At 33.9% G+C, this 14,775-nt stretch overlaps 1 protein-coding gene across 2 annotated transcripts; it reads right to left on the bottom strand.

Moving 5' to 3' along the window:
* Positions 1-881: 881 nt before the first annotated feature.
* Positions 882-12,165, bottom strand: LOC100254873 (protein ROOT HAIR DEFECTIVE 3). 2 transcript variants are annotated; one of them, XM_010656221.3, is made up of 23 exons: positions 11,967-12,165; positions 10,957-11,106; positions 10,546-10,612; positions 10,349-10,451; positions 9,769-9,839; positions 9,581-9,644; positions 9,438-9,503; positions 9,257-9,304; positions 9,114-9,176; positions 8,946-9,002; positions 8,404-8,562; positions 8,251-8,319; positions 8,058-8,149; positions 7,002-7,080; positions 5,730-5,895; positions 4,803-4,927; positions 4,070-4,332; positions 3,854-3,950; positions 3,606-3,767; positions 3,029-3,133; positions 2,043-2,137; positions 1,838-1,934; positions 882-1,662 (listed from the first exon to the last, which is right to left on the bottom strand). In XM_010656221.3, exons 1-23 carry the CDS (start codon positions 11,968-11,970, stop codon positions 1,423-1,425), a joined length of 2,442 nt encoding a protein of 813 aa, XP_010654523.1. In that variant the 5' UTR covers positions 11,971-12,165; the 3' UTR covers positions 882-1,422. The 2 variants fall into 2 exon arrangements, with proteins under 2 accessions (XP_010654523.1, XP_059595429.1); XM_059739446.1 differs by lacking the exons at positions 10,349-10,451; positions 10,546-10,612; positions 11,967-12,165 and having other exon boundaries at positions 10,957-11,071.
* Between the last annotated feature and the right edge of the window lie 2,610 nt (positions 12,166-14,775).

Below are 14,775 nucleotides of genomic sequence, written 5' to 3'. Positions count from 1 at the left end.
TCATTTTCAATGGAAGTGCCATCCACAAAAACATTACAAACTAAAAACATTTTTACTAAAATCACTCCCAAACAGCCCTTAATACTAAAAAACACTATTTAGGAACACTATTTTCCTAAAACTACCATATATATCTATGATTGGTCCCAATACTTCGAACCCGTTTGATAGTGATTCTAAGAAACGTTTTTAATATTTTTAATACTTAAAAATTTTCATCTTTCAAATGTTAAAAATATTATAAACACTTTCTACAATCACTTTCAAACGCACTCTTAATCTATTTAAACACTAAGAGTGCGTTTAACAGTATTTTTATAGTATTTTTAGTGAAAATATTTTCTCAAAAAATATTTTTAAAGAACCTATCAAACATTTCTACAAAAAATATTACAAACAATTTTCCATTTCCAACTCTACAAGTGATTTTTCAGATTTTTTTAAAACATTTTCTAAAATTTATCAAAACACCTTTTTTCTTCTTTTTTTCAAAAACACTTTAAACTAAAAACAATTCCTAAAATTAATGTGAAACTGAGTTCCAATTATTTATAAAAGCGTTTTTTTTTTTTTTTTTTAATAAAAGTAGCATACACTAAAAGGTTCCCAAAATGACCTCCTGAGTACCAAGAAAAGACAGTATTTTCCTAAAAATATCCTATCTATGATTGGACCCCTTTATACTACCTTATAAAGACTGCATGGAGGTACTGTTTACATTTTCCATCCTGCAAGTACCGTTTCAAAGAAAAGGCCAAACCATGGTACCTCTTTCTCTCCAGTAGTTACATTTATCAGCATGTTCCCACTGCAAAAACCGGTTTTCCTGTAAAACAATCCTGCAAATTTTACAAGAGTTAGCTAGATTCAACAAGTTGGGGTTGAAGCCGGCACAAGTACAGTAACTATAAATGTTTTTGGATACATAAATAGGTTCAGAATGTGACTCAAATGGTCCTTTAATATGTTGTTTGGCTGAAAAGAAAGTACCTCTCTTCTCCCCTATGTCACACACACAGATTGTTCAACTTATGGGGAAATACAAAACCAATAATGGTGGTGGCGTAATTCTCACAAAACAAAACTGAAGGCAAACCAGTAGAATCAATGATAATAATCAAGGGAGGATGAAGAAGAGGCTTCTGATTTTTATCCCACAAGCAGAACCAAAATAAACACCTAGAAAACTGAAATATGAAAAGCTATTTAATGGGGACTTTTTCACAACAAACCACAGCCCCCAGTATGTGGCACCTATGCAAAAATCAATGCCTTCAAAGCGGGTTCCTCGCAAATGCTCGCAATTAGTGTTGACATGCATGGTTCATATAAGCTGAGCATCCCCAACATAGAGTGAGCAGAAGAGCAGCAACTTCAAAGAAAGGAAAACCTGCTAGCTGATTAGATATTATATTGTTTCACCTAGTCTTGTTTTGAGGAGCTTGAGTATTCTTCAGTTCCATTTTCCGATGTTATTTCGGATGAAGCACTTGATGATACAGCACTGCTGGTATTCACTCCATTTCGGAAGTTCTTTGATCCAGGTAGAGGATTTCCTCGAGTGTCAGTGGTTGGAGGCTTTGCCCCCTCCTCGGCCAGTTTTCTTAGAAGGTTCATGACAGTGGGAAGGAGCTTGGTTGCCAAGGAGAGCATCCCAGGAACCTGCAAGCATGCATAGTTGAAAATCAGCCTTCTAAGAGTTTTTGATGAAATAGAAAGGGAATTTTTTTTCAAGGAACAACTTTGAATGATTATTAGAAATTGTTCGTCCTTGAAGATACTTTCAAACAAACCCACAAGTAGATGGCTTAAACGATTTAGATAATTTGGAACTCACAATGCCATGGCGGAATTCACCGGCAATGTCTAGCTGCACCCATAGGGCTTTTGAGAGTAGAAAAGCAACAAAGATTACACCTAGATACAAAGGATTCCTGCCATGAAGAAATGCTAAGATAATTAAAACCCAGCGGCAAACAAAGGGGAATCTTGGAAGCTTGTACACCAACAAATCGATTCCACAGTTACATGCAAACAAGTACCTTAGAAGTGTCATAAATTCATTGAATCCCAGGACGACCATAGCAACAATTGCCCATGGAGGTGGTAACCAGTTGTTATTACGCTTGTTGGCTTCCTGATAATTGAAAGAGGAAGTGAAAACAATTAGATACCATTGACGGTAATGGGGCATGGTTAGTGAAATATTTTGATACTGTTTCTCAAAGAAAATATTGGTCTTATCCATGTATTTTACATCCATGCCCCAAATAATAAAAAATAAAAAATAACTTAGGTTTCAGTAAATTGCATGAAATATGCTTCATAGAAGGACTGCATGTTATTCATTGGTTTCCGATGACTTAAAATTGACCTCACAGACTCTGGGTGATGCAAAGATACCTTGGGGTTTCTAATGAGAAACTAGGGCTTCTATATTATCAAATATAGAAACAGAGACAAATTTGTTTCTTAGGCACACAGCAAACAGATGATACATACTAAAGGATCACATTTACAGATTGGCTAGCCCCATCAGATCAACTAGTGGATGTGATACCTTCTTCACACAAATATCTTAACCCCTCCTAAGTATTAGGTTCAAGTTTCAATTTTTGGCAACAAATGCATTTATAAAGTAATTCTTTTAATGGACGGCCAAGCTTAGCCTGAAGTTAAATGCAAAACATCCTGAGCTTGGCCTAAGGTAAATCAGACTTAGATTGACTAGCACTGAGCTCAGCCTAGAGAGTAGCAAACCTCCCACCTATATGCTAAACTTTTTACCCACTATCTGATGCACTGTTAAATCCCCTTCCCATTTTTGCATTCCTTTGGACGGTTACTCTGAATCTTGCCTTGTCATAACCATGCATTCCCACTATTGTATTTCTCATCAGCCAAACAATTTGGGGGAAAAAGAACCCAATATCCAGCCCAAGCTGGTTCTCATATTTCAGGGGAACAAAAAAATAACTGGAAATTGATATAAAGAATGCTAAAAGTAGTTAAATATATGATATCATGCCTGAGCAGCAATGGCCTGAGTTACACTGTACTCTGTCTCCATCTTGAATTGCCTCCACAAATTTTTGCACTGAACAGGGGTTATCAATGTTTTTGAGGGAGGAACCTGGACAGAATTAATTAGCCACAAGAAACACTTAGTGCTTTAGAGTCAAAAGAACAAAATTTTCACACGTAGAGAGATCTTAAATAATAAAAAAGAATGAAGCTCCAAGGCAGATTGCAACTGAAGGCAATTTTCATATCAAAATTAAACAAAGGGTATTCTATTTATATTTATCTCTGCTAATATAAATCTAGACGTGGTGATTAACCAAGTTAAAAATCTCTTTCCAGCATAGATATTAACAATAAATTTGGCTGGAGCTAGACAGATCACAGCCAAAGCAGTTTAGGTTTAAATTATGTGTTACAAAAAGCCAATTCAGGCAATGCCCATCACATTGTAAGTTCACAGTCCAAAACACTTATTCTATTGAATAACACTTGTTTTCTATGATGGATTACAAAACTGAGCACACAATCAGACTTTAAGAATGCAAGAGAAAAAGAGACCTTCATCAAATGAAAATAGTTACCTCTTCCCAAGTGCTTGAGGCAAGTGGATCAACTGTTGTGATGCTCCTATTGGTAACAGCACTTTTCACATTATCCACCAAAGCAGCAGATAAAGTATTCTCGATATTATCAGTATAATCATCCAAACGTATTGCAGCCATAACAGAAAGCAACTTCAGGGACTGAAAAAAAAAAAGTTATAAGATTTACAGATACAAATGTAACAAACAACTGAAGATCCAACAATTGATAACAAAGTGAATCATACAGAAGAACGAGCAGTTTTGGTGATTGCACGAATATCTTCTTTCCCAGTCCAGACACGTGGCATTGAGTCAGAATCATGGCTAAACAATGTCGCAAACCTGCATGCAGTAAAATCCATCCCCATTTGATACAGTCCAAAGCAGTAGATCCCGATTTCTTGTAATCTAAAAATAAAAAGGGAAAATAAAAGAATTTCAAATAATGTAACAGTTGCAACCTGTCCTTCATACGGATCAGGACCCTTCCAGCTTCTTCTCTTGCTTTTGCTTCAACTACACCTCTTGCATAATTTTCTAAACTTGCAAGCATTTTATCTTTAGTCTGTTCATCCATGTCAAAACCAGAAAGTGCACTAGAGAGCCCTAAGATAGCTGATTCAGTCTCACGTAAAAGAAGCACCCTTATTGCCGGCCAGGTCTCATTGCTAGCCCCATCTAAAAGAGCTTCCACTGGTCCTGATAATCCTTCATTCAGTTTTCCCTGAAGATGTACCATTGCCATTAGTAGGGTTCTTAGTGAAAATTTAATTTGTCAACAGTAACCTGGAGAAATTCTCCAAATGTTGTAAAGAAGTCCCTAATTGTATGCAACTTTGTTATTATACCTAACTTGCTTCCATGGAATAGTTCAATAATGTACTATAATTAGCAATTATTAGCAAAATTACTCATTAACATGATGAGTGTTAGAATAATTAGAAAAACATCACAGAGAATTACAGAAGGACCATATTTGCTTCATTTTCTCCACCATGTTTTCACACTAATCAGAATTATTTGTAAACATAATAATTGTTACTGTTTTATCAATAGGTTTGCAAAATTTTCCAAATTAATTTGAAAAGTACCATGTGCCAAACAGTTCTCAAATTTCAAATTTGTCATTATAATTCAAGTCACTAACTTGAGCAAGCATAGGGTCCAAAGAAAATGATTCACATGCCATCATACCTCATACAAGGCAGTAAGTTCAGACAGTTTGGTAGCACGAACTGCAGCAACATGTGCATCTATGTCACGACGAAGCTTATCTCTTACTTTAGAGGTGTCCCAGTTTGCTTGCTCAATAACAGCATCTGCAAAGATAAAATGTCAGTATACAATTGCAATTTTGTGGACAACAAGCCTCAAACCTATGGCTTCATAGTTCCGGTTCCCCTCACCAACCATTTGACTTGTCATCAAGCCCATCCAGCAAATTATCCAGTTCTCAAGAATCATCAGGAAGAGCAAAGCTTTGTAACATAAGTAAATTTTGACAACAGTAACTGTTGATGACGTCAATTTATTTCAGTATTTTATCACATACAAAGGCAATTTTTGCTATTCCATGATTCTCATAAAACGACATTTATCTCTTTCAAAAGGATCCATTCCAGTTCTAGCCATACTGGACCACCATAAGACCACTCCATTTTTTGCTGCATTTGCTCCATACTAGGAATTGCATGTATATAAAGGGATGAAAAGAAAAATGACTAGTAAGCTGCATTATGCTTATGCTAAGCTAAGATTAACCAGATTTTTATATATATCTCAAACCAACAGTATGAAATCCTTTTGGCATTCTTTTTTGCAGAATCTCTTTAGCAATCTTGCTCATCCAGCACTGCTACTGCCATTGCTGCACCTTACTATTTTTGCTTTTTTAATAAAACTTCCTACAAGCTATGTTGGTTTGAAGTTCATTTTTAGTCAAAAAGCAAACACAACAATGATAATAAAAAATGGAAAAAACAAAAACAAAAAAGAAACTTTGATTTACCGTCAGCATCAATAGCAATATAAAGATAAGACAGAAAACAATCCAAAGGTAAGCTTGTAAGAACACGCCGTAAGTGGGCTAATGAATTGGCCTTGAGAATTTTGTAACTATACCTGCACATTCTTCATCAAATTGAGTCATGACAGCCTTTGTGCAACCATGAGTAGCCACAGCAAACCCTTCTCCTCCACTCAAAGCCTTATCAAATGCTTCCTTGAATTTATCTAGTGTTCCAGACCTTATGTGTCCCAACATCAATTGGTAGGCCGGTTGAACAAGCTAACAGATCAAGAGCCAAGAAATGAGAAAAATAAATATAAAAATAATAAATAAATAAAACTGAAAATTAGATAGGAACAACTGGAACTTTTATACATATTCAAGAAAGAATGGTATAAGAAGGCAATTGCACTAATTTAGTAATTTAAGCCCACAAGAGCCTCCTTTTGCAAGGTTCCCCAATGTTATCAATACTCTTTAGACTACGTTATTTATACTACTTTTCAACCCCATAGGCAGAGTATGAGAGGACCAAAAAAAAAAAGGAACATTCCAACATGAAGAAATATTAATAATTTGGCCAACCACCCATCACACTTCCATCATCTTCCTTCTTTCTTAGTCATCCATGATATGACAATAGAAAAATCTCCTTCTGCTAAGAGATTGGAGAGGACTAACACTTTTGCCCGCAATAACACTTTCAAAAGGACTCAAATCACTGTCTCAAAAGGTAAACCTAGAACTACAGGTTTAAAGAATGTTCTTACCACTATGGCAAAGTGGTCCCTAAGCAACCCCCCATGCTGTAATCCCTATCTACCGTGGGTTATCACCCAAGGAACATCGATCCAATTTTAACTTAACAAGACCTGTTAGAGGTGGTATTCAAAAAGCGTCTCCTTCCTCAACCTCATGGTTCTACACACTAGTTCCAATCTATATGTTGTAGACTAACCAATAAAAACACATGTAAAACAGTTTCAGATGTTTTTTTCATAAGAAAAATTATATACAGGACTCATATAAGAACACTTAAGGAAAAAGAAAAGGAGACAAACAAAAGGCCCTTCCCCAACCTAGACACCTGAGTTGTCAATGAAATCTAATAAAAAAAATATTATCAGATATTGTTTTGTTTGCCAGTTTTGATATACTTGCAGCATTTCTGCCCTTGAGACCTGTATCAAGAGGTCAGCCTCATTTTAAAGATTTATTATTCTTGATATTCTCAACCCCTAAATTATACATCACACATAAATAATTCCAATCACCTGACATCCTACATTCTCAGTTTAAGTGCAATTCTTCCATCATCTAACTATAAATCAAAAATGGCATGAAACTCCTAAACTTTATGCAAAAATACTGTTGGGAGGTATTACTTGCAGCAATTTTGCTTCCAGCTGTTCCCGCTTTGCAGATCTAACACCTTCATCGAAATATATAGCTTCTGCATCATACCTAAATGTACAAAAAAAGAAAATAAATAAATAAAAAAGCAACTAAATTTTTTGTTCTTATAGGCAAATAAAAATTTCATTAACAGACAAAGAGGTGAATCCCAGTGCATAAGGTGCATACCAACGCAAATAAAGAAAAGCCCCAATTAATCAATGGCCAAAACAAAATATCAGTGATAGACAAGTTGATATTTGAAAATTAAATTGACTGTTGTATCAAAACTTACTGACATTAGGCCATACCATCTAATGAAGCAAGCAAAGCCAGAAGATCAAATAATCAAATGTAGACATCATCTAAAAAAATGATCACTTATTCAATTCATGCTGTCTTCATACTGTAATAATGCAATAATTTTGGCTATATGTAGCTCATTCAATAAAGAAACTGTTCTTCTCCACTAATTTCACCACCATTATTAGTACTACCAATATGGTAAAAGTCAAAAGGTAACCCTGAGGCAGCATTATCCCATATTGCTTAACATGCTTACAAAAAATGAAGCATGATTAGAATATCAATAGAATAATAAAAAATAATTCCAATATTTAAAAAGACCTATCACCAGCTTTATTTAAAACAAAACTTTGGAAACAAGACTTATACCACTACAATGAGCTATGCTCTTCATTTGATGCATAAAATACCTTTCTAGCATTAAGCTTCTCATCACATAACTTTGGATATTCTATATCCTTTTGAATTGTAGCTGAGTTTCTTATCAGAGTTCCTCATCAACAAAGCTTGCTTTGTGCCAAAGGTGATAGATAAATTTGCCTTACCTAAGATGAAGACATAGCTCTACACTTAGTTTGAGCACTTATGAGTTCCTTGATTGTTTTTGACAGATTGCAATCTATTTTAACTAATGTAGCCAAATACTTAGTTTTGACAAAGCTTACGTATCAAAAGATTTTATCATAACCTACCACAAAACCACAGGGAAAATAGATAACGCCTCAAGAGAATATACTTACCCTGATAGACAAGAACCAATAATTAAACTGAGCTTCTTTCCAAAGCCAGGAACAGTACCAGTTTGCACATCCTCTTCAATTTGACACCACTCCTGGTATAATTTGAAAAGCAAATTAGCTGGTGTCAATAGTTATAACAAGAATTTTATCATAAAAGCATCAAAACAAAAACTCAGAATATTAAAGAAGCTACCTCATTTGAGGCAAAATAGGCAAACTTTTCATTGGCAATCTCTTCACAGCGAACAGTAGCCACCATTACCTATGCATGGACAGAAGACAAAAAAATGAGCACATAATGCATCTCTTGTTTGTGATTTCTGACAAGTAAAATTCACATAATTACCTTGTGAGCAGGAAGGTCAAGGTCCTTATTCTCCTTAATAACTTTCCAGATCTGCTGAGCACTAAACGAAAATCCTGAAGCAGGTACTACAGCTCGGCGATCTCCAGCAAGACCACCAGGTGCTATAGATTGGTGGAATCGCTGCTTTAAGCTAGCAACCTTCATACATGACAAAATTCAAATAATTACAAACAAATGTATGAACAAGAGGTATGGCTATGTAATAAGCCAAAATCAATAAACTAAGCAATGAAATGACGCTAAAATGCAAGGGGACACTCGATACCATGGAATCAAAATGATTCATTTTCAAGTTCCATGGGATTTGAATGCAACAAATAATGTAAAAAAGACAAATCGTCAAAACAGTGAAAAGATTCTAAGTGAAATGATTTTCTAGCCTGAAATTCCTTCTTTATGTCTTCTGAAACAAAAGTCAAGAAAAACAAACAAAATGGGTTATTATGCATGCTGGAATGAATTTTATTCCACACATGCCTAAATACCCCTTGAGAAACATCATATATGCATATTGTCCGCACCTGCTCTTTAAACAGTTCTTCCTTCTCCTCATAACTAGAAAGAGCTGTAACTTGAACCTGACCATTTAATAGATATAGTAAGCCAAACATAAATCCAAAAGCAAATCCTCGTGAAAAATAGAAATGGACATTCCTAAGCTTATCTTGCCTAAAATTGTAACATCTTACATTAAAAAATTCACTCAGCGGAGTTTCCTTATGTGCTTGTGGCTTAGGAACAGAGTCCCATATCTGCATACAGTAAAAGAACACATTACAAAATCAACAACTCATGGTTAATAAAATAAACAAGGAAACAACAAATTCTTTACCTTCTGGATATCTTCCCTTAGAACAGGTTCTAAATTTTCCAGTGGTGTCTGTATACAAAAAAAATCAGCACTTAAAGTTCAGCTCACCTTAATATCTCACTTAAACAAACAAACATACAACTAAAATACTAGCTATCCCTCGCACTATAACATCAAATAAGGCACAAGAGAGAAAACACACCCTTGTTTTATCACGAATAACAAACATCAAAGTTGTTTTTCGTGGACTAAACAATCGCATCATAACCTGTAAGGATATAACATCATAAAGTTAGACAACTGAAGCTCTTGAGATTCAGAATAATTGTCAGCATAAAGAGATACCTGGAATACAGTTTTCAGAAGAGGCTTATTTGCAGCCTGCTCACGACCAATATCATGACACCACCTAAACAAAATTCGCTTCAAGATATTACTCGCATAAACCATTAAAGAGATACCTCAAAACATGTTTAACTGAAACATAATCTGTAGAATCCAAGTTATATGCCTTGTTTTGTAATAAAACTTACATGTTGATTAGCACTATGTCTGAAACAGCAAGAGCAAAAAGGGCACTCTGCTTCTCAAATGCAGTATCATCCTGACAAGAAAGCAAAAACCAAATATTAGGTTGCAAGAAGTGCTAAAAGTAATCCATTTTCCTTCTTAGTCTAGACAGATCAAAATCATGTAAAGATCAAAAAGCTTTAACAAAGGTTACAAGATCAAGAAGCTTGGATACTGTTATGGCTTCTTTTTTGGTTTTTTTTTTTTATGTGATGAGTCAGTTATAGCATTTCAAAATATCACAAACAAAGAAGAAGATGACAGGGGTTATACACTACAAGCATGCAAGGGAAGGAACAAAAGTTTGCACAAAAAGTTCAAACGTAGGGCAAGGCATCCAATCGAAAACTATGAAGTGATCACAGCAAACAAAAGCATATTAATCCACAGGCCATGTCTCAGATGGTAAAGAGACAGGTTTGGGGTGGGAATGGGGAAAGTCTATTGTTTGAGCATCAATGTTCTAACTCCTACATATGCATCAAGTGAAAAAAAAAAAAAAAAAGGCAGATGAACTTCTATATAAAGAGCTTGCAAAGGCACCTCTCCTCGTTCTCTTCCGTCAGTACCCTCCAAATCCATTACAAGAGTACAAGGTTCAATGTCAGCACATCTTGCTAACCAAATACCTTTAGTGGTTTGAGACCTGAAAGAATTGGATCCTGTCAACTTTCCCAAGTTTGATTAAAAAAAATGAAAAATAAAAAGGTGATCAACACGAGACAATCATGATTACATGCCTTCCTCTAAAAGCATCCATCTCCCTGAAGTTGGTACCAAACAAATGATTTAATAGTGTGCTCTTCCCTGTTCGAATTATAGAAAACAGTATCAAACCTTGAGATAAAACAGTATGACGGAAAGAATTTTTGACACAGCAATATATGCAAATGAACAGATACCAAATACAGTAGTTATCCCTTAGACTTTTTGATAGAGAACCTGGTTTTCAATGACCAATGCAACAGAGTCCTAAATAGCAGCCTCATTTGAAGGCATTCTTTTTCGTTTATTCCATAGTATTAGTGAATCACTCTAACAAATAGAGCGTAAGTGAAAATTGGATAACTCAATTGTAATCTCCAACAAAAATGCCTCACTTAATAAAACACAACAAATAATAATATTGGGCATGGATTAGCAGTTCATACCACTACTCTGTGGGCCCATGATGGAAACTACAGCATATGAAAGACCACATTCAGCCAGTTTCACCTCCTTCATAAAATTTTCAAGTCCATGAACATTAAACATGCCATCCCCATCAATGAGCTGTGTCGAACAACATTCATCGGCATTACCTGTGAAAGGAGACAATCTTATTACTCAAAGAAACAATACAAAACAAAAATTATACTTCTCATATTAAGGAATGCTCATGAATTCATACTGGGTTTACTTTTTACACTAGACAATGAGCAATACTATAAATCCCTAATGTATACAAAGGAATACCATAAGAACGTATTTCTCCATAAATACTTTTGGACATTGATCTATATTAACTTTTTGTACAAATTAGCCATAAAAGAGAACATTTTCGAAGTAAGAATCTTCCTCAAGCTCAAGAAGAAGACATTTCGGACACAGATCAGCCACAAAACTCAAAACGAATCTCATACCATATCCGGGAAAATTTGCTCTTAATCCATTAACCCTTCACAAAAATTTTGTAACCCTCTATTTGGAAGCTGAGAGAACCAAACAAAAAGACATCCCAACTCGTATTTTCAATTTTGTCATCCAACCAAAATAATCGTATTAGCCCCGAAACCCGGGTAGCTACTTTCCAATATAACAAAATACCCATAATAAAAACCTCTACTCTCACTCCTTTTCCCCAATTTTCTCAGCAACCAGACAGAACGACCCAACCCAAAATCCCAAACGCACAAACCCACCGCCCTGTGATTTAAACGTAACAGATCAAATTAGGGCTGAATCAACCCCATTAAATTCAAATTAAATTCTCAAAAAAATAAACAAACCCATCAAAACCCAAAACGCCCCATCAACTCTAAACACCGCCAATCATCAACAAAACCGATATAATTGCAGTCAAAACGCATACAATCAATGAATTAAGATGAAAATTAAACGGGGAGATATAAAGAGAAAGAGCAAATCAGATGGATCCAATGGTGGGAAGTTGAGAGCATACCCATTTTGACAGAGATTCCAAAGGTAGAGATGACCTGAGAATTGTTGCGAAGCCCAAGATTTGGCAGGAAGAGCGATGAGAGGGGGCTGAGGATGGCGATGGCTTCTCTCTGTTCTTTAAAAGTGGGTTTGAGTGTAATAGATTAGGGGAAAAAAAATAGTTAAAAAAATAAAATAAACAAAATTTAGAAAGGGATTTGCAAAATTAAATTAAATCAAATTACATATTTAGTGGGACATGTAGAGTATTTGTCGCTGCCTATGCCACGTCAGCATTAGAAAATTTATTGAAAATTAATTATAAATTGGCATTATATTTTCAATAATCTCAATAAAAATATTTAAATTGTTTTATTCTTTTCCAAATTTTTTAAAAATATTAAGATCATCATATTTTTAAAAATTATTTTTAAATTAAAAAATAAAAAATAATTTTAAAAACAAATTTTATAAAATATGGTTGATTCATATTCTTTTTTTTGTTTTTAAAAATTGATAAAATTTCCGGATAACAACGGCTAAAACGATTTTCTATTTTTAAAGGTGATTTTTGTAATTTATATTTGTTTATATTTTTTTAATCATCATTTATCATTAAAATTAATAGTAAAAAAAAAAAAAGAGTAATATTCCAATATAATTATTCATTTGAGGTGGGAAATTGAAGAATTCAATCTTTTAAATAAATTAATATTAATATATTTAACTTTTTTTTAACCTAGGGTCTATGTACTAATGGTGTGGCGGTCCACGTTCACCGACTTTGTGGGGGCCAACGCCGTCCACCTACGCTTTTGGGAAAAGAGGACGGTGTGGTCGCCGGTGTTCGTCGGAGCGCGTGGAGCACACGGTCCAATCACCGCATAGCACACTGCTGACCTAGTTTTTTTGATCCGGTGTAGACCCACCATCTCAGTATCCTAGTCCAAAGGCAACATTCTCCACAGAGATTATTATAAATATATATTTTTAAAAATTATTATAATTTACTTTTGAAATCATTTCTTTGTTTTTTCTAGTGGGCTGCATTCAAGATTGGTGAACAAGCCATGTGGGAAAAGGGAATTCTATGTAGAACTATTTTTAAAAATAAAAATAATTTTTTTTTTTTTGCAATTAATCATTTATGAGGGGAATGAATTAGATGATTATTATTTTTAAAAATCTATTTATACAATTCCCAAATTTAAGAACTTATCGAATAAATACAATATTACGGGAAAACAATGAAGTAGTAAATTAAGGGGTAAGGAAAAAAATGCAAACAAATATATTGTTTTAGTTGGATAAAGCCCACCAATGTCCACTTTTTCTAAGTCTTGATAATTTTTCCCATGATAGTTGAAGAGTCATCTAACCAATAGTCAAGCACAACAAAATTTTCACGTACCAAGGGACCTCGACATATTCTTCATATATCATGATTTTCTCAATTTTCTACAAATTTACAATTGAAGAATAATTGAGAACTTCCATTTAAATGTTAAGATTTTGAGTACAATCAAGGAGTATATAAATTTATGTGGGTGTTTGATAAACCAACTTAGTAACTTAATGATATGACTTAAAGTCAAAAATAATTTTAAGTAATAAGTAAAAATAATTAATTTATTCGTAAGTTCACATATTTATTTTACATTTTTACCATAATTTATTATAATTACTTCCATAATCTCTTTTGTTACTTCATGACCTTTATTGTCACTTGACCTCTTTTACTTTAATTATAATTTATGATGATAAATATATCAATTTGATAATTTAGAATAAATTTTATCAAACAACTTTAATACTAAAAAGTAAGAATTAAATAATAAGTTTTAAGTTAATAACTTAAGTATAATATAACTTAAAGTCAACTTAAGTAATTAAGTAATAAGTACTAAGTTTTACCGAACACCCCTAATTTTGATGCACAATAAAATTAAAAGAAATGTTTGAACTTGAAGTAATAATGATTTGTAAGTTATTGGTCTATCTTAAATGAGTTACATAGTCATATATTATAACATTTTGTTAAAAAAAAAAAAAAAAAAAAAAAAAAACCTAACTATCAAACATATTTTTCCCATTGAATTGAATGATCGGATGGTTGAGCAAAAATTAATCTTGATGGACATTTCATACCATTGTAGCTGGTTGTTGGGCCTCTAAAAGTTTGATTACTTGATCCCTGATGTGTTACAAGTGATATATTTATGATATTTTATTTTATTTTATTTTATTTTATTTTATTTTTAAAATTCATGGTAGAAATAGTTGGAATAATATTGCAACTTTGATGGGTAAGGGCTAAGATGGTTTTTTTTTTTTTCATTCTATTTTATAACATTTATTTTGCTAAGTATGGATAATCTTTTTGTTTATTTTATTTATTTATTTTATATATTTTGTGCTTTACAAATCCACTTATGTTGCTAAGTGTACCAATGTAGACCCCCATTTGGGGCTCATTTTCATGCAGATTATTTTGTCAAGTGTCACTGGGAAACCACATGTCGTCTTTGGAGAGGCTGTCGGAGAATCAAGTAGTGGCTTGAAAGAAGCAATGGGAAAGAAATAGGTGGAGGGAATATTCATAGGGGAGCGTATTTTCAGTTATAGAGAGTAGGTTGTTTGTTATAGGGGGAAGATATTTTGAGAGTAGCATGGGGAGAAAGACATCCAAAGGAGCGTAGGTTTTGGGGGTAGCTAGGGGGAAAGGTTTTGGGGAGGTGAGATATTTTTGTGAGGGGTTGCAGAGAGATATTTTGTGGTGGTAACTTGAGGAAAAGTGAGAGAGAGAAGAGCTAGAAAGAAAACGAGAAAGC

This window comes from Vitis vinifera, chromosome 9 (genome assembly GCF_030704535.1).
Source record: "Vitis vinifera cultivar Pinot Noir 40024 chromosome 9, ASM3070453v1".
NCBI lineage: Eukaryota > Viridiplantae > Streptophyta > Magnoliopsida > Vitales > Vitaceae > Vitis > Vitis vinifera.
The sequence above is the reverse complement of the archived record's forward strand: the minus strand, read 5'-3'. Positions and strand labels throughout refer to the sequence as shown.